At 41.4% G+C, this 18245-nt stretch overlaps 1 protein-coding gene and 1 pseudogene across 2 annotated transcripts; both read right to left on the bottom strand.

Annotated features, from left to right (window-relative positions):
• Window positions 1–5127: 5127 nt before the first annotated feature.
• On the bottom strand, window positions 5128–10375 carry LOC145713734 (CTD small phosphatase-like protein 2 pseudogene; annotated as a pseudogene).
• Window positions 10376–13494: 3119 nt separating this feature from the next.
• LOC145713642 (uncharacterized) lies at window positions 13495–17798 on the bottom strand. Of its 2 annotated transcripts, XM_081792527.1 has the most exons (3): window positions 15628–17798; window positions 14002–14036; window positions 13495–13568 (listed from the first exon to the last, which is right to left on the bottom strand). In XM_081792527.1, exon 1 carries the CDS (start codon window positions 17529–17531, stop codon window positions 15636–15638), a length of 1896 nt encoding a protein of 631 aa, XP_081648653.1. In that variant the 5' UTR covers window positions 17532–17798; the 3' UTR covers window positions 13495–13568; window positions 14002–14036; window positions 15628–15635. The 2 variants fall into 2 exon arrangements, with proteins under 2 accessions (XP_081648653.1, XP_081648652.1); XM_081792526.1 differs by lacking the exon at window positions 14002–14036.
• Between the last annotated feature and the right edge of the window lie 447 nt (window positions 17799–18245).

Genomic DNA, 18245 nt, shown 5'->3' with positions numbered 1-18245 from the left:
AAAGAAGACATCCAGATGGCCAACAGACACATGAGAAGATGCTCAACATCACTCATCATCAGGGATATACAAATCAAAAGCACACTGAAATACCACCTCACACCGGTCAGAGTGGCTAAAATCAACAACTCAGGAAACTACAGATGCTGGTGAGTATGTGGAGAAACGGGAACCCTCTTGCACTGCTGGTGGGAATGCAAACTGGTGCAGCCGCTCTGGAAAACAGTGTGGAAGTTCCTCAAAAAATTAAAAGTAGAACTACCCTACGTCCCAGCAATAGCACTACTAGGAATTTACCCAAAGGATACAGGAGGGCTCATTCATAGGGGCACACGTACCCCAATGTTTATAGCCGTGCTTTCAACAATAGCCAAATTATGGAAAGAGCCTAAATGTCCATCAACTGATGAATGGGTAAAGAAGATGTGGTTTACATATACAATGTAATACTACTTGACAATGAGAAAGAATGAAATCATGCCATTTGCAGCAACATGGATGGAACTGGAAGGTATTATGCTGAGTGAAATAAGTCAGTCAGAGAAAGACAGATATCGTATGTCTTCACTCATATGTGCATCTTGAGAAACTTAACAGAAGACCATGGGGGAAGGATGGGGGAAAATTAGTTACAGAGAGGGAGGGAGGCAAACCATAAGAGACTCTTAAATACAGAGAACAAACTGAGGGTGGGTGGAGGGTGGGGGAGAGGGGAAAATGGGTGATGGGCATTGAGGAGGGCCCTTGTTGGGATGAGCACTGGTTTTTGTATGTAAGCTATGAACCATGGGAATCTACCCCAAAAACCAAGAGCACATTTACACACTGTATGTTAGCCAATTTGACAATAAATTATATTAAAAATATTTAAAATTCAGCAGATAAAATGGTACATGATACTAATTGACTATTGACACCATAATAAATAGAACTGGTAACCTAACACGGAAAAACACACAATCTCACAATTAAAGAAATATTTTAAAAAACATACCCTGAGTTCCCATTTTACACTTATGAAATTAACCATCTCTAAAATAATTACAATATCTACTGTTTGTTGGAAGCAAAAGCAAACTTGCCACATTGCTGGAAACAGAATAAATTGGTATGAGCTTTAAAAAATAGAATAAAATTATCCCCTGGGGTCTCCCACTGTGAGCCTAAAGAAGTTCCTTCAGCAGGTGTACTCACAAGAAATTCTTTAAGACTTTGTTTTTCTGGAATGTGTTTATTTCACTTTCATTTTTGAGAGATCACATCACTTGACACAGGATTCTCGATTGACAGTTTTCTTCTTTAAGCACTTTATTTCTCTGCCTTCTGACCTCCATTGTTTCTGATGGGCAATCATTTCATAATCTTATTGGGATTCTCCTTGCAAGTGACAGGTTGTTGTCTTCTTGGTGATTTCAAGATTTTCTTTTGCAGTTTGGATTTCAACATTTTTACTGTGATGTGTCTGTTTGGTATCTATCTCTTTGTCATCTTGGTATAATTAATAAAATCCCAAATTTCTCTGAGATTCTGTTCACTTGTATTTATTCTATTTTTCTCTACTATTTGCTCAACCTATTTTTAACTTTGCTAATTTTTTATTCTGAATTTTTCCAATCTACTGTTGAACCCCTCCAATGAATTTTTCATTTCAGTAATTGTAGTTTTCACTCCAAAATTTCCATTTGATTATCTGTTAAGTAACTTCTAAATCTTCATTAATAATCTTTTTTTTTTTTCCTTTGGCGGGGGCAGGCATTGCCACTATACTTTTGTATTTTCTTCAATGATGGTTCCTTTAGTACTTTGAACATACAGTAGTTAATTTGTAATTACTGGCTGTTGTATCTGACATGAAGCCACTCTCACAGGCAGTTCCTTTTTTTAATTAAAGCTGTAAATATTTTATTTCAATTAAGATAGAGACAAAATGCATAAAGATGACTAGATATCCTAACAAAAACTCATTTCAATGATTCTTGTAAAAATAAATCTGTGGTAATATTTCCTGCAAGCAAAATACCTTGAAAGATTTAAAAAAGGCTTTCTGAGTTGCAAATGATTTCATTATTTTTGAAGAAAGTTTGCCATAATTATTTCTTAATAAATAAAAAATTTTCACAAAATAAGCTTGTTGAGCATGCTAATGTTTGAACAGTTCAGTACACATGCTAACTACATACACAACAGAAAATATAATAAGAAATTGCCCAAACTGATGAAATGTTAAAATCTTTGTTAATATAACAAAAATTGGGTTAAAAAATAAACAAAGCTAAATATTCTTGTTTCTAGGACACGTTTGAAAATGAAGCTTTTGTGAATGGTGTAAGAAAGTGGTCTAGTTTCATCCTTTCTGCATATTGCTGTCCAGTCCTCCCAGCACCATTTGTTAAAGAGACGGTCTTTTTTCCATTGGATATTCTTTCCTGCTTTGTCAAAGATTAGTTGGTCATACTTTTGTGGGTCTAGTTCTGGGGTTTCTATTCTATTCCATTGGTCTCTGTGTCTGTTTTTGTGCCAATCCCATGCTGTCTTGATGATGACAGCTTTGTAGTAGAGGCTAAAGTCTGGGATTGTGATGCCTCCTGCTTTGGTCTTCTTCTTCAAAATGACTTTGGCTATTCGGGGCCTTTTGTGGTTCCATACAAATTTTAGGATTGCTTGTTCTAGCTTGGAGAAGAATGCTGGTGCAATTCTGACTGGGATTGCATTGAATGTGTAGATAGCTTTGGGTAGTATTGACATTTTAACAATATTTATTCTTCCAATCCATGAGCACGGAATGTTTTTCCATTTCTTTGTATCTTCTTCAATTTCCTTCATAAGCTTTCTATAGTTTTCAGCATACACATCTTTTACACCTTTGGTTAAGTTTATTCCTGGGTATTTTATGCTTCTTGGTGCAATTGTGAACCCTCTTGCACTGTTGGTGGGAATGCAAACTGGTGCAGCTGCTCTGGAAAACAGTGTGGAGGTTCCTCAAAAAATTAAAAATAGACCTACCCTATGACCCAGCAGTAGCAATGCTAGGAATTTACCCAAGGGATACAGGAGATACTGATGCATAGGGGCACTTGTACCCCAATGTTTATAGCAGCACTCTCAACAATAGAAAAATTATGGAAAGAGCCTAAATGTCCATCAACTGACGAATGGATAAAGAAATTGTGGTTTATATACACAATGGAATACTACGTGGCAATGAGAAAGAATGAAATATGGCCTTTTGTAGCAATGTGAATGGAACTGGAGAGTGTTATGCTAAGTGAAATAAGTCATACAGAGAAGGACAGATTCCATATGTTTTCACTGCTATGTGGATCCTGAGAAACTTAACAGAAGACCATGGGGGAGGGGAAGGAAAAAAAATGGTTAGAGAAGGAGGGAGCCAAAACATAAGAGACTCCTAAAAACTGAGAATAAACTGAAGGGTTGATGGGGAGTGGGAGGGAGGGGAGGGTGGGTGACGGGTATTGAGGAGGGCACCTGTTGGGATGAGCACTGGGTGTTGTATGGAAACCAATTTGACAATAATTTTCATATTAAAATAAATAAATAAATAAATAAATAAATGTTAAAAAAATAAATAAATTTAAGGTTAAAAAACGAAAATGATGCTGCATCTAATATGTAAAATATACAAGTTTTGCTAGTAAGCCAGTAATGTACATAATAACTAGTTGAAATACTCCTCAATTTCCATTTGTCCATTTCTTACTTTCTCATACTATACTTTCTTAACAAAAATATCAAACCACTCTAGAAAAACATTCTGTTCTTTGGTAATCCCTTACAGAAAAGCAGTCTGGGCCTCTTGCAAGTTTCTATAGTTGAGAGGAAAAGCATTCCATCCCATATTACACCTTCCATTAAAAAAAGCTTCCCTAAAAGGAGACCAAACAATACTATAAAAGTATAAACCTCTTATGGTAGCTGTATTGGAGAATCAAGTCTTAAATACCACTTATAGCAGAGAAAACCACTGTGAAGACATATTAACTACATTTGTGGCTTGAATGTGTGCTATGCCACAAGATTATGAAGAATATATTAGTAAACAATTACACAGATTTTTACCTTGATTAACACCAAGAGCATACCAGAGGTAATCTCAGTCCATGCAGATTAAGTGAAAATATTGAGTCACTGTGCTGAATGCTTCATTCGTGGAGAAAACTAAAGGGAGCAGTAACCAAACTAAGCCCAAAAGGTGGCCAAACTCACTTTCCTTAAAGATTCCTGAGCACAGAGATATCTGAGGCATATCTTTATCCGTTAACTCTGTGTGCTGTTGCAAGATATTACCATTTGGAATATATGCCATCACAATGGTTTAAATCTTTTGAGTATTAGCCATTAATATATTCTTACCTACTCGGTCTCTTCATTTCTGAAAAGATTTCACCACAGTAAAATATTTTAGAAACAAAGTGTAAATGTGCCTCTTTCTAAATGAAACTTACATGGACTGAAAGTAGAGAGTATTTTTAAACAAATATGCAATATGCAGGCAGAACAAGTGGGCAAACGGCATTCAAGTGTATTGTAAAAAACAAAACTGACCATTTAAAAACACTTTGAAGTGCCTCAGCTAAAATGCATAATGAAATTCTAATCTAACCCAAGTCAATACATGTTTTTAAAAAGTTATAAACCTTAACAGGAAAAATGAAACAACTTTTATCAGCAATTTCTATTAAGATGAGAATCTTAAAGTAGTAGAAGTGTGGCTTTATATGCACTTAGAACACCAAACAGAGAAAGAAAAACAAGTCCATTTTCATCTTTTTTTTTTTTTTTTAAATAAAACCCTGTGTGACTATGGGACCAAACTGCTTGTGGCAGAAACATAATTCTATATGAACTTCAGATGTTCTGTACATAAAAAATTCAGAGTTGCATGAGTTCCAAAGGCTTTTTTTTTGTTTCAGCCTACCTACTCTGTGTATGTAAGCTGAGATAGGTAAAGTTTCTTTCTGCAACCATTGATTATCACTGAACACCAAAATTAAGAAAAGCAAGATGGGTTACAAAATGTAAATTTTCAAAAGGAGTAAGAATGTGTTGCCTTAGTCTAAAAGGGCCCTGTTTTCTCTCTCCCTTCATTGTTTTGAGAAGTCTTTGTAGTTAATCTGGGGAAAGCAAATCATGCAATCAAAATTTTCCTTTGATGTGAAGTTGAACATCATCATTCAGGTCTACAAGCTTCTAAATATATGTAATCACATTTAGGAGTACATTGAGAGTTTACTCTACAAACCAGCTTTCTATAAGGATTCTATTGAAAAGCTGGTATGTAAAGGCTTGTGGTGGTTTGTCAGCTATTACAGTTTTTGAAAGATGTCTTCCAAAGATAAGTTCTTTGTATATGTTGCTTGTAAACAAACACAACTTTCACAGAAAGGCCAGTGCCTCACTAGTTGCCTTTTAGGAGCTACCATAATTAGATAATATCTGCTTATACCCTCTTAAGAGTAGTAAAAACAATAATCTTATAAATCTGAGATATTGGTTTCAAGGATTCCTGGAAGAATAGTCTTAATCTCACATAAATCTGATCAATAGTATCTTGGATATGGACTGGAAAAGTAAGGTCTGCATCTCTTAGCTCATTTAGACTACAGTGCACTTAGTGTTTAATATAGGTCTAAAAGTAGGCAGAATTCCAGTGTGCTTCTTGTTTTCAGTAGAAAAGTAGATTTCCAATTTAATTGTTCTTCTGTTAGTCGTGGAACATATTGCATGACATATTGCATCAACTCACAGATGAATAACCACTATCTAGATAGTGGTGAGATGTCCCAAAGAACTGTTTCTTCTGCTTCCTCTGAAACATTATTTATTGATAGCCTGCCTTGAACTGCTTGATTTGAATTAACTGCTCCATTAGTTGATTCAGGACTATCAGAAGCAACCTCATCCACTTGTTCCTTATCAAGTGTTTTTACTATCTCTTCAATTTTGCAGCCTGTCCTGGAGAATCTGATCCTGATGTGTCAGTTATTCAATGCTAAAAAAAGTGGAAGATAGGAGGAAATAGGGACCCCAAAATTTATTCCATGCGAGATTGCCCGAGAAAGGATTATGTCCTATTTTCCAGTTTGCTTTACATGTTTATTTGTCATTTCATAACTACCAGCATTTGCGATACTTGTCAGGCCTTTCTTGTGCTCTTGGTGTTGATGTGTTCAAATTATTGTCCATATGAAGTCCAATTCTACTTTGTTTCAATGGATTTTCTCTCTCGTGAATGTGCTTCCTCTAATGATTTGATAAATTTATGTTAACAAGCTGATTTCATTCTTTGGTGGATTTTCTCCTCCTGAAAGCAGGCTTTCCTAAAATCTGAGTATTTCATTTTTGCTCAGGCAGGACATATTGCCTGTATTTGATTTGATGGCAAAAAGGCTTTTCTTGTTCTCACCTCATCTTTTTTAAAAAGTTTATTTATTTTGAGAGAGTGAGAGCTGAAGCAGGGGAGTGGCAGAGAGAAAGGGAAAGAGAGAGAGAATCCCAAGCAGGCTCCCCTCTGCCAGCACAGAGCCTGACTCAGGACTCAATCTCACGAACTGTGAGATCATGACCTGGGCTTAAATTGAGTCAGACACTTAATCGACTGAGCCACCCAGGCACACCTCAACCTCATCTCTTATGGGTGCTTCATGTAAACCTGTGCTGGCAGAAATATATCCTCAGGTTCCACCCAATCCTCAGCCCGATAGCTTTCATTTCCTTGCCAGATTGCAAAACTATTCCAACTGATCACAACCTCCTGTAAAAATTAAGGGTCACCCCAACCTCTTGTAACTATAAAGCCTGCCTCCCACAGTCTCTGCTAAGCCACTCTGTTTTCAAGTGCAATTTTCACGTGGCCTTGTGTGTACTGGAATGATTTCCTTCAGGGCTGTATAATTGATTAATAAACTTAAGTTTTAGTTCATCTGCCTGGCATCAGGTGTTGTGCATTTGGCCATCGCATACTGTTTAGGGTGGAACATCCCTTTCTCACCAATGAGGTGAATAGGAGTAAATCAAAACTGGGGTCAGACTTCCTTGTTCCTTTGCACGTCTCTTAATCTTTTGTGGGAAATTGCACATTTGAGATAATATGTTGTAGCAACTCTGGCTACTGACTCCTCCTCTGGTGCTTGTTATTGTTCTTTGCTTTTCTATTTATTTGCTTAATGACTGTTTGGATTATTTTGGAAGTCTATTCCACCTCCCCCAAAGCATGAAACCTCTGATTTACCTCCTCAAGGAACCAAGCACAGGCTTGGATATGCCTTCAATCATTCAAGGATGAGTATTTTTTGCAAGGCTACTTTTGATTGTCTCTTTCCCTGACCACACTCAGCTGGTAATCTTCATGAGTTGCAGGATTGGGCATAAATTGCTCAATAGACTGAACCAATTAAATTTGGGTTCCTTTGATGGGACAGTTTTCAGGTTAGTATTTGTGATTTGTTCTCACCCCAGTGGGGCTCTTCTTAGTTGTACATTTCCCTGGTTCTCTCTGGCAAACTAGCTTTCTTTTTTTAAAAAAAAATTTAATGTTTATTTATTTTTGACAGAAAGAGAGAGAAAGAGGAGAGAGAGAGAGAGAGGGGGGGGGGCGCACACAAGGGGGGGAGAGGCAGAGAGAGAGTGAGACACAGAAAACAAAGCAGACTCTTAGGCTATGAGGTGTCAGCACAGAGCCTGATGTGGGGCTTGAACCCACGCACCGCAAGATCATGACCTGAGCCGAAGTCAGACACTTAACCGACTGAGCAACCCAGGCACCCTGGTAAACTAGCTTTCTTACAGTTTAGTTTTTAATTTGAATAATTCTACTCACTTACTCTTTTTTGCCAGCTCTTCTTTTATTCATTTTTTAAAATATAATTTAATGTCAAATTGGTTTCTATACCACACCCAGTGCTCATCCCAACAAGTGCCCTCCTCAGTGCCATCACCCACTTTCCCCTCGCCCTCACCCCCCATCAACCCTCAGTTTGTTCTCTGCATTTAAGAGTCTCTTATGGTTTGCCTCCTTCCCTCTCTGTTTGTAACTGCTTTTTCTCCCTTCCCTTCCCCCATGGTCTTCTATTAAGTTTCCCAAGATCCACATATGAGTGAAAACATATGATATCTGTCTTTCTCTGACTGACTTATTTGACCCAGCATAATACCCTCCAGTTCCATCCACCTTGTTGCAAATGGCATGATTTCATTCTTTCTCATTGACAAGTAGAATTCCATTGTATATATAAACCACGTCTTCTTTATCCATTAATCAGTTGATGGACATTTAGGCTCTTACTCTTAATTGCTCTTAACCACAAACTATTATTTTTGAGAGGGCTATAAGCTTCAACATCTTCATCGTCTATTGCAAATTGATTCACTTCCCTTGGGAAGAGATGCAGAGCCCTCTGTTTAATGGCCTGCTTCTTGGGAAAAAGTCTATGAGCTATAGATGAGGAACTGGGAATGGTGTACTTCTTAATGGGTAACACTCCTGCTTTGGGAGCTGCTGATTCAGTGGAGGGGGACAGTAGTTTCAGGTCTTCTTGGTTTGACTCACCTAGTGTGGAATCTCTTACTAAACTGGGGCCCCAATATTCTCAGTTGTGCTGCATCAAAGGTAATCCTATAGGGGGAAACTGCATGGAAGACGGGAACCCCACCTCAGACTATACTCACCTAGACTTCACGTCAGCAATAGGTAGGTGGAGCAATATGAGAAATGTTGATGCTCTGCCTTTTCTGGAAAGATCACTCTGGGAGAAGCGGGGAGAAGGTACCCTGCTTTCTTGGCTGTACCAATTTGGAGTTTCTCTCTTGCTGACAAAGGAGGGAAAGAGGGGGTATAGGTTTTGGCTCAAATGCCACTGGTTCTCGCTGTCCTTATCAATTATTTGTGTTTATTTATTTATTTTGAGAGATTGAGAGAGCACGCGCATGTGCTTGAGCAAGTGGGGGAGCGGAGGAGAAATAGGGAGTGGGAGAGAGAATCCCAAGCTCACACCCGGCTTTCATTTGAAATCCAATGTGGGGCTCGAAACCACCGACGTGATATCACGACCTGAGCTGAAACGAAGATTCGGATGCTTAACTGATTGAGCCACATAGGCACCCCACGGCCCTTATCAGATTTTAGCAGATATTCTTGAATAAATGTTTCTTTACTGGCTGTATGCCCTTAGGAGCATTTCTAGATAATTTACATTGTTTGATTAAACAAACAAACAAACAAAAAAACACAAAACTAATTTTTACCAGTTTCATTGGGGAGCAGATTCATAGAGCTCCTCAGGTTATCATGACAGTAGTGCAACATCTAGCAATCTTTATTAGTCACCTCCTTAAGGGCCTGTTCTACCTCAAAATGCCAGCAGTGTGAGAATGTAAGGGGGCATGAAATGGTCACTGAATGCTATGTCCATTCATGCACTGTTACATCACCCTCACCATGGGCAGCAATGCTTTGTCTGCATGTAAGTGTCCCAATTATCACAAAATGTGGATGCTCTTGGACTCAAGAACTACCAGTATGTGGCTAGAATCTGCCACTCACATAGGGATGGCACTGCATCAGTGGAATACATTTCAATGTCTGGTAGATACCAGTGATAGCCACAGAATGGCAGCAGAGAGCCCCTGTAGTCCATTTGTTAAGAATGGGCAGGAGGAACCAGGGCACCTGGGTGGCTCAGTCAGTTAAGCATCTGACTTCAGCTCAGGACGTGCTCTCATGGATCTTGGGTTCAAGACTCGCATCGGGCTTGCTTCAGATTCTTCGTCTCCCTCTCTCTTTCTCTCTGCCCCTCCCTCGCTCATGCTCTGTCTCTCCCTCTTAAAAACAAATAAACATTAAAAAATAAATAAATAAATAAAAAGAATGGGCAGGAACCTTTCCTTGAGCTCTATGTTTTAAGTATTTGTCATACTTTACTGTACTATGAGGGGAGAACCAAATGGAAAACACCACGATTAGTACAAGGGCAGTGGACAAGTACACAACCAGGAACTCATCTGTTTCCTCTGATGTAGTCATGTGGTTGCCTTGAAGCACCACAAAACAGCAGTGAGAGGGCCTGATGGCTCATGGTGGGGTAAAGTTAACCAAATGTTTAACGTGACCCACCTGTAAGATTTATAAAATTTGCAAGGTCGGAGGCAATACTTCAGTTGGGGTCCTACATGCCATATTCCTAATTATTCAAAATGTTTAATTCAACCAATAAACCGTTAAAACATGTTACATCTCCTTCCATGACAAATAGACTTTCATAATGGCCTGAAAGGTCTGGTTTGGGTTTTGAATTCATGGACTGCTTTACCTTTTGAGCCTTCAGTGTGGGAAGAATTACCACCAACCTTCCAGGCCCATGGCCCTGGACTAGGCCTCAGGCATTCATTCACCAGTCTGCATTTTCTTCCCACCCCGAGTTTTATCCCCCACCTTTGAGGACTCATTTGTATGTATGTGGACAACCTGGGCCAATCATTAACTGTTCCTCATGTACAGCCCTGCTCCTGCCATAGCCACCTGGAAGTACATACACCAACAAGGCTGTTAAGCCACAAAGGACAGCCCCAACAAAGGGCATGCTGGTGCTGGAAGCAGGCTTGGGTCCATTTGGATGAGGAGTTCTGGTGTCCCAGGTATCTCAAGGATGATATGGAGGAGGCTAGGACACTGCGTGTGCATTTATTCCTCTGGCCCCGTGGGAAGAACATATTGAGAAGAGAACCAAAGGGAGTCTTCAAAGCATGAAGTTCAGGAGACGGGCCTCTCTTGATAGGGTCTAAGAAAAATGTTGTGTTTAATAACTGGTACACCATGAACTAAACAATCAGAAACAAAATGAGGGCCTTCAAATTGCACTACAGGGATGGCTGTCTATTTGCCCCACCCTTTCCAACTGCTTAATGCTGAGAAAGAGCACTGTATGTTCTCTCACCATGTAGTTCTAGTCATAAGGTGTACTACGTGATAATACGTTTTAAACTGCCGGCACTGGTGAAAAGAAAAGTTTTTGGATGCATTACATTTAGTCACTTTAATAAACATTAATTGAGCACCTATGAAGATGGAGAACAGAGTGCTTGATATTTGGGGAAGGAAGAATAAAACCTCCTAAGTTTGTTGGTGTACCTGAGTGGCACAGTCCTTTGAGTGTCCAACTCTTGATTTCAGCTCAGGTCACGATCCCAGGTTCATGGGGTCGAGCCCAGCGTCAGGCTCCAACACTGAGTGTGGGGCCTGCTTAAAATTCTCCCTCTCTCCCCAGGGCACCTGGGTGGCTCAGTTGGTTGAGTGTCCGACTTTGGCTCAGGTCATGATCTCACAGTTTGTGAGTTCGAGCCCCACACAGGACTCGCTGCTGTCAACTTGTCAGTGCAGAGCCCACTTAGGATCCTCTCTCCCTCTCTCCCTGCCCCTCCCCTGCGTGTGCTCTCCCCAAAATAAGTAAATATTTAATAAAAGATTCTATATCTCTCTCGTTGTTCCTCTCCCCAACTCAAGCTCTATCTCAAGTTAAAAAAACAAACCTTCTAAGTTTGCAATTATTCAGGATTTCACAATCCATATGAATAGGGTCAAGAGGGGTGGAGCAGTAAATACACATATATAGATTTCTGCAGTATTAGTTAGAACATGAGATGTGCTACCACACAATAGGAAAGAAAGAGATATTGATGGAAAATACAAGCACCTAGGCAGCTTTACCTAAATGTAGGAACAGGATCTTCTATCATCAAACCTCTGGCCTTTCTCTGATCCTCCACTCTGGTAAACTAAGACTTCATTTTCCTTAAACAGCTTCCAGATAATAGGCCCATTTTCTCCCTTTCCTCTTTTAATTCATTGCCATTTTTATTAGGAAATATTTCAGATGTACACAGTCTATGGTACCGACAACACTACATCCATTTATCCACCGCCCCACTTAAGAAATACATTACTAATACAGTTGAATCCCACTGTGAGCCTATAGTGCGTTAAACTGCATCTTCCAAAAAGAGATTTTCAAGTCCTAATATCTATTCCTTGTAACTGTGACTTTATTTAAAAAGGGGGGTCTTTGCAAATATAAGCAGGTTAAGGGACACAAGATGAGATCATCTTGGATTAAGGGTGAGACTAAACCCAATGATTAATGTGAGTGCAAGACAAAGGAGAGGGAGGATTGAGTTGCCGACACACAGGGAAGGTCATATGAAAACGGAGGCAGAGATTGGAGTTATGGTGCCACAAGCCAAGGGGTTCCAGGAACCACCAGAGTCTGGAAGAGGCAAGGGGTATTCTCTCCTGGACCTTCAAAGGAAGCGTGGCTGTGTCCTCAACCTGTTTTCACCTGAAATCAGAACTTCAGAACTAGAGAACTGCCAGAATCAGCCCCCAGGGTGTGAGGGTATAGATTTCTGTTCGAAGCCCCCCACTTTGTGTACTTTGTTATGACAGGAGGAAACTAAGATGGCCCCTCGCCATTTGAATTCTCCTCTCTCCCTCTACACAATACATAACCACTCTCCTAGAAAGCTCTTTTTTGTTCCATTACATGCCTCTCTGCATGCTACATATGCATGCATTGCTCCAGTGCATGCCTTTTACCACATATACATGTATCCATAATAAGTATGTTTGTTTTGCACGTTTTGAAAATTCATATACATAGTGTCATAATGTTTCTATCCTTCTGGAATGAGCTTGTTCCCTTATCCATTATTTTGAAATACCACCACCCAAAGTTTGTCCTTCTAGGAGGTCTTTCTGTGTGTCCCAGGCCCTTAAGAATTCCAGTCTCATCCCCAGCTCGGTCAGTCCTTACTGTCTACCTGAAACATCCTCACATCAGTGAATTAATGCTGCTCCTACCACAGGTGAAGCTTGAGGTTTCCCCTCATTCATTGCTTGAAATGTGTGGTTCTCAAACATTACTGAGATTCGGTACCACCTGGGTGGACTTGCAACACTGGGACTGCCGGCCCAGCATCAGGATTACCAAGTCAGTAGGTATGGAGTGGGGCCTGAGAATTTGCATTTCTAAAAAGTTCCTGAGTGATGCTGATGTTGCTGGTCCACATCAGCCCAGTACAACCCAGCACCATCTTGTCTCTAGGTAAGCTAGGTCATCCATCAGGTACTTCAAAAACATGCAGTAGGGGCAGCCTTCATCTTTCTTTATATAAATTCTTTATAATTTTGTAATTAATTTGAGGATGCAATAAAAGAACTTAAAACAGGCTTACCAAATGGTTGAAAGTGATTCCTTTCAGTAATAGTAAGGTGGGTCAAAACAAAAAGATACAAAGATAGGTTTGAGTCAGTGTTCTATATCTAAAACCCTGCAGCTTATTCATTTTAAACAGGCTTTCATTTTTAATTTGAACAAATGTTGTCATATCTCTCAAAGGTGTAAAAAAAAAAAAGTGACATCACTTGTTTAGTGATAAACATTGGAACAAAACCAGTGGTGATAAAATTTCCATGGACAACTTAAAACCAGAAAATCTCAATTCATTGTAGAACAAACTCATTGTGGCTTCCTTCGTTCATGCCTTTCTATGCCTTCAAACTGTAGAAGAAATAAGAGACAATAATTGAACTCGATTAAAATGCACCAGTGACTTTCTAAGTCTAAGAATAGGCAATCCTATGTATGTCTGTGCTAACAGGAGAAAACATGTTTTCTTCTTGTAACCCAGACACATGGGTATTAGGGTGATCTTGCACATCTGATGTCCTCAATTCTGTCACACACCAACCTCATCTCCTATTTCCCAAACACCAATAAGGCTTGTCCTGTTTTGTTTTGACAGAACATTCTGGTATTTAGACATTTCTTTCCATTTTAAAAGACTCTTCTCTATCCATAAACTATCGTCTCTTCTTGGGATCCTAGATCTCAAGTCACAGTATCCGTAAAAGGAGAAATAAAGAGCCAAGAACAAAATATGCTGAATGTAGATCAACTTAATTATCAATCCAGAGATAAACAATAATCTTACCATGACTATTGTTTCTTTTTTCTTTTCATTGTCCCCTAAAATATAAAAATTTACAACTGAATAAATGGTTAGGTAAAATCATTAAATGTGGTCCTAAATAAAATTCTTATGATAACCTGTGTAAGTAGTCGCATTCTCAAAAGAATTCTCTCCTTGGGGCGCCTGAGTGGCTCAGTCTAGTGACTGACCCACTCTGGATTTCGGCTCAGGTTATGATCCCAGGGTTGTGGGAGTGAGCCCCAAGTCAGGCTCTGCACTGAACTTGGATCTTGCCTAAGATGCTCTCTCTCTTCCTCTCTGTCCCTCTCCCTCACTCATGCATCTCTCTAATATAAAAATAATTAGGGGCGCCTGGGTGGCTCAGTCGGTTAAGCGTCCGACTTCAGCTCAGGTCACGATCTCGCGGTCTGTGAGTTCGAGCCCCGCGTCGGGCTCTGTGCTGACAGCTCAGAGCCTGGAGCCTGCTTCCGATTCTGTGCCTCCCTCTCTCTCTGCCCCTCCCCCTTTCATGCTCTGTCTCTCTCTGTCTCCAAAATAATTAAACATTAAAAAAAAAATTAAAAATAATTAAAAAATAAAAAAGAATTGTCTCTTCGTTAGTCTAAGAGAACTTATTTCTCTGGCTAACTGATGAAGGCCCAGCCAGTGTTCATTCAAGTCCCTTTAGCCCTTTGTTCTGGTAAGTGTGGTGTTCGAAACAAACATTGGTCTCTGCCGCCAGGGCTGACACATTTCTCACTTGTAGAAGACTTACAGCTATAACTGAAAGGACTTGTAACTATGAATGAAGTACATTACAGAATGTGCTACATTCTGTAACAATATACATCATTAACATTACACTGTCTGGTAGAACTAAATTTTTGACATTGGTTTTGTTATTTACTTTACTGGGGAAAGGTGTGCTGTTTTGAAGGGACACATGCACCCCCATGTTTATAGCAGTACTATCAACAGTAGCCAAAGTATGGAAAGAGCCCGAATGTCCCTCGATGGATGAATGGATAAAGAAAATGTAGTATATATACATATATACATATATATATATATATATATATATATATGTATATACACACATATATATATGTATATACACATATATATATATATATATATATATATATGTATATACACATATACATACACACACACACACACACACACACAGTGGAGTATTACTCGGCAATCAAAAGGAATGAAATCTTGCCATTTGCAACTATGTGGATGGAACTGGAGGGTATTATGCTAAGTGAAATTAGTCAGTCAGAGAAAGACAAAAATCATATGACTTCACTCATATGAGGACTTTAAGAGACAAAACAGATGAACATAAGGGAAGGGAAATAAAAATAGTATAAAGACAGGGAGGGGGACAAAACAGAAGAGACTCATAAATATGGAGAACAAACTGAGGGTTCCTGGAGGGGTTGGGGGAGGGGTGGGCTAAATGGGTAAGGGGCATTAAGGAATCTACTCCTGAAATCATTGCTTCACTATACGCTAACTAATTTGGACGTAAATTTTAAAAAATAAAAAATAAAGTTAAAAAAAAAAAAAAGAAATTCAGAAACATAACTGATGTATGTGAGGCACAGTTGGGTGACACACAAAGCTACACACAGATACCTGGGTTCTCAGGGATTGCTCTCTTCTGGGTCCAGATCTTTTTCAGCTTCTTCACTTCTCATCACTTCTCCTTTCTTTTCCTCGCCTCCAGCTTCTTGGACCTCATTATCAGAGCTTTCATATTTATACCCACTGGCTTCATTAGTGAAGAATAATACGGACTTCGGGACCAGAACTTCACGGAAAAAATAGCCCAATTTATAATCGGTGGCCACATCCATTACTCTGCCCTCAGGATAATCAGGAGGATAGAAGTAGGTGAAGAAGGAACAGCTGGGCATCTTCCTAGTGGTTGATACACTTCTTCGGCCCTCACATTTCCGCAGCTTGGTAGTTTTCACGGTGACATTTTCCCCCTCTTTCCAGTAGATCTCACACCCTGTGCTACCGATAATTTCTGGCCCTTTGGAGAAGAAGGGGTCAGAATCATCTGGGTCTGATCGCACTCGGTATGTTTTCGTCAGGACTTTGTTGAAAAAGTATTCGTTTGACTTAAAGATAAATTCTATGGTGAAGCTCATTGGTTCCTCAACTTCCGAAAACTTAATTTTTACATCTTCCAAGCGCTGTAGTACAAGCTCATCATTTCTTCGGATCATCCTACCAAGCATCTTCACATTTTTAAAAGCCATCAACCAAAAGTGAGGTATGCCATCTGCTTGCCCTTTTCCTTCAGGCTCTCTTTCCATTTCCCCCGCCCCGCCTTCCTGAACACCTGCTTGCCACTGACATTCGCCTTCTGTGGGCTCATGGATTGCATTGATGATCTCCGACCTCTTATCAAACAGAGGTTGGTAGAAGGCAGCATACTTTTTCTCAAGATCGTGGAGATCTTTATAGAACTGAGCTTCTACTTGCGCATATTGGGCCTGAAGGTTTTTGAGAGCGAGGACCCGCTGCTTCACCGCTAAAGGCAAGTGCTGAGCACTGCCTGCCTTTGAGCTGGGTGCCCCAACAACGGGAGCTGCAAGGGCCTGAGGACGTGACGGCCACTCGCCAACCTGGACCTTGGCGGGTGCACAGGCTCCAGCCTCCCAGAACTCAGAGGCATCACCCAGGGCCTCGTTTTCTTTGACCTGGGCCTCTGCTGCAGGTTCCCCAGCCTTTTGGGATGCAGCCCCCTCTTTTGGTTCCTGCGGCCCCGGCGGCGAGGTGCCCTCTGCCAGGGACTCACCCACCCCGACCTCTGCTTCCTCTCTCGGGTTCTCCTGATCCTGGGGTGCTGGTCCCTCTCCAGGGTCCTGGGATTCCCGGGAGTGGCTGCTGACCACCACGCGGCCTTCGCGGGGCCCAACCAGGACATGGTCGTTATCATGGATACGGTGTAGAAGAAAATGGACCAGAGTCCTGAAGAGGGACCGAAACTGTGCCACGGGGGCCTCGGGAGCACCCGCAGGGAGGACTTGTGGGCCCTCTTGGCCATTGCTGTCTTCCTCCTCCTCTTCAGTCTCTTCCTCTTCCTCCTGACTGTCTTCCTGGTTTTCGTCCTGCTCTTCCGACTCATATTCAGACCCCTCCTGGTCCCCAAACTCAAATTCGAAATCTTGAGATGGGTAATCATAGTCGTCCTCGTCCCCAAACTCGAACTCGAAGTCCTCTTCTTCGTCGTCTTCGTCCCCGTCCTCATCTTCGTCTTCCTCCTTGTCTTCTTCCTCTTCCTCCTCTTCTAGCAGCTTCACAACCCAGCTCTCTTCTGCGGCCCAGGTGGCCTCCTGCCCATCCTCCTCTTCAGGAAGGGCTCTGGAAACCTCTCCGGGAGGCAGGAAGGCCGCACCCTCCTCGACTCCGCCCTTCCCTTCTGAAGGTGACACCCAGACCCCGAGGGGCCTGGGGTCCTGGCCTGCCCCATCACCAGCTTTGTCCTGGCCACCTAGGACCAGATTTTGCTCCTCTGTGGCAGCCATGGCAGGAGCGACTTGCCAGTCAGTGCCTCAACTGGAGCTTTGACTGGACTGCAGCCACAACTTTGGTGAAAATGGCGTCCGTGAAGTGACTGCCCTCAAGGGGAGGCTGTTGGCAGCAGGGCCTGTGCCGAGCCGGTGGGGGCGGCAGAGAAGATGGCTTCAGAGGACATAACAGTCTGTGAAGGTGCCTGTGGAAGGCCCGCGACACGAAGGGCAGAGGGGCAGCCCAAGGAGCGGCCGAGCCAGACCGCGCCTCAGGTGGCTGTGGATGCGGTGGGGGGGGGGGGGGGGGGCAGGGGAGATTCCGTTGGGATGGTGACGGGAGGAGGAACTTGGAAGGGTCAACAAAGGGTCACTTCCCCCATCGCCAGCTCGAAGCTCATTTGCTGAGAAGCAATGACTGACATGCCCAGCGTCCAATGAGTGATCGAGGTCCTCCGCTTCCCTCAAGGCTCTAGTATCCTGTGTTACCCTTCAGTCCCACACATGTCCTCTTCCTTTTAATTCTGTGATTGCAAGCAGAACCATAGTGTCCCTGTAGGGCGGCACCCTGGGGTATGCAGACTGCGTTTTCTTCCCCAATTCCTGCCCCGGGGTGGCTCATGCCAGTAGAGACACAGTTATTTAAGAAAAAATAAAATAAAAAGGTGTGTAAATCAAATAATAGTAATCAGTAATGGTAAAAGACCTCCCATAAGAGAGAAAGAGAATTTG

This window comes from Panthera onca, chromosome X, assembly GCF_046562875.1.
Source record: "Panthera onca isolate mPanOnc1 chromosome X, mPanOnc1 haplotype 2, whole genome shotgun sequence".
NCBI classification, from domain to species: domain Eukaryota; kingdom Metazoa; phylum Chordata; class Mammalia; order Carnivora; family Felidae; genus Panthera; species Panthera onca.
The sequence above is the reverse complement of the archived record's forward strand: the minus strand, read 5'-3'. Positions and strand labels throughout refer to the sequence as shown.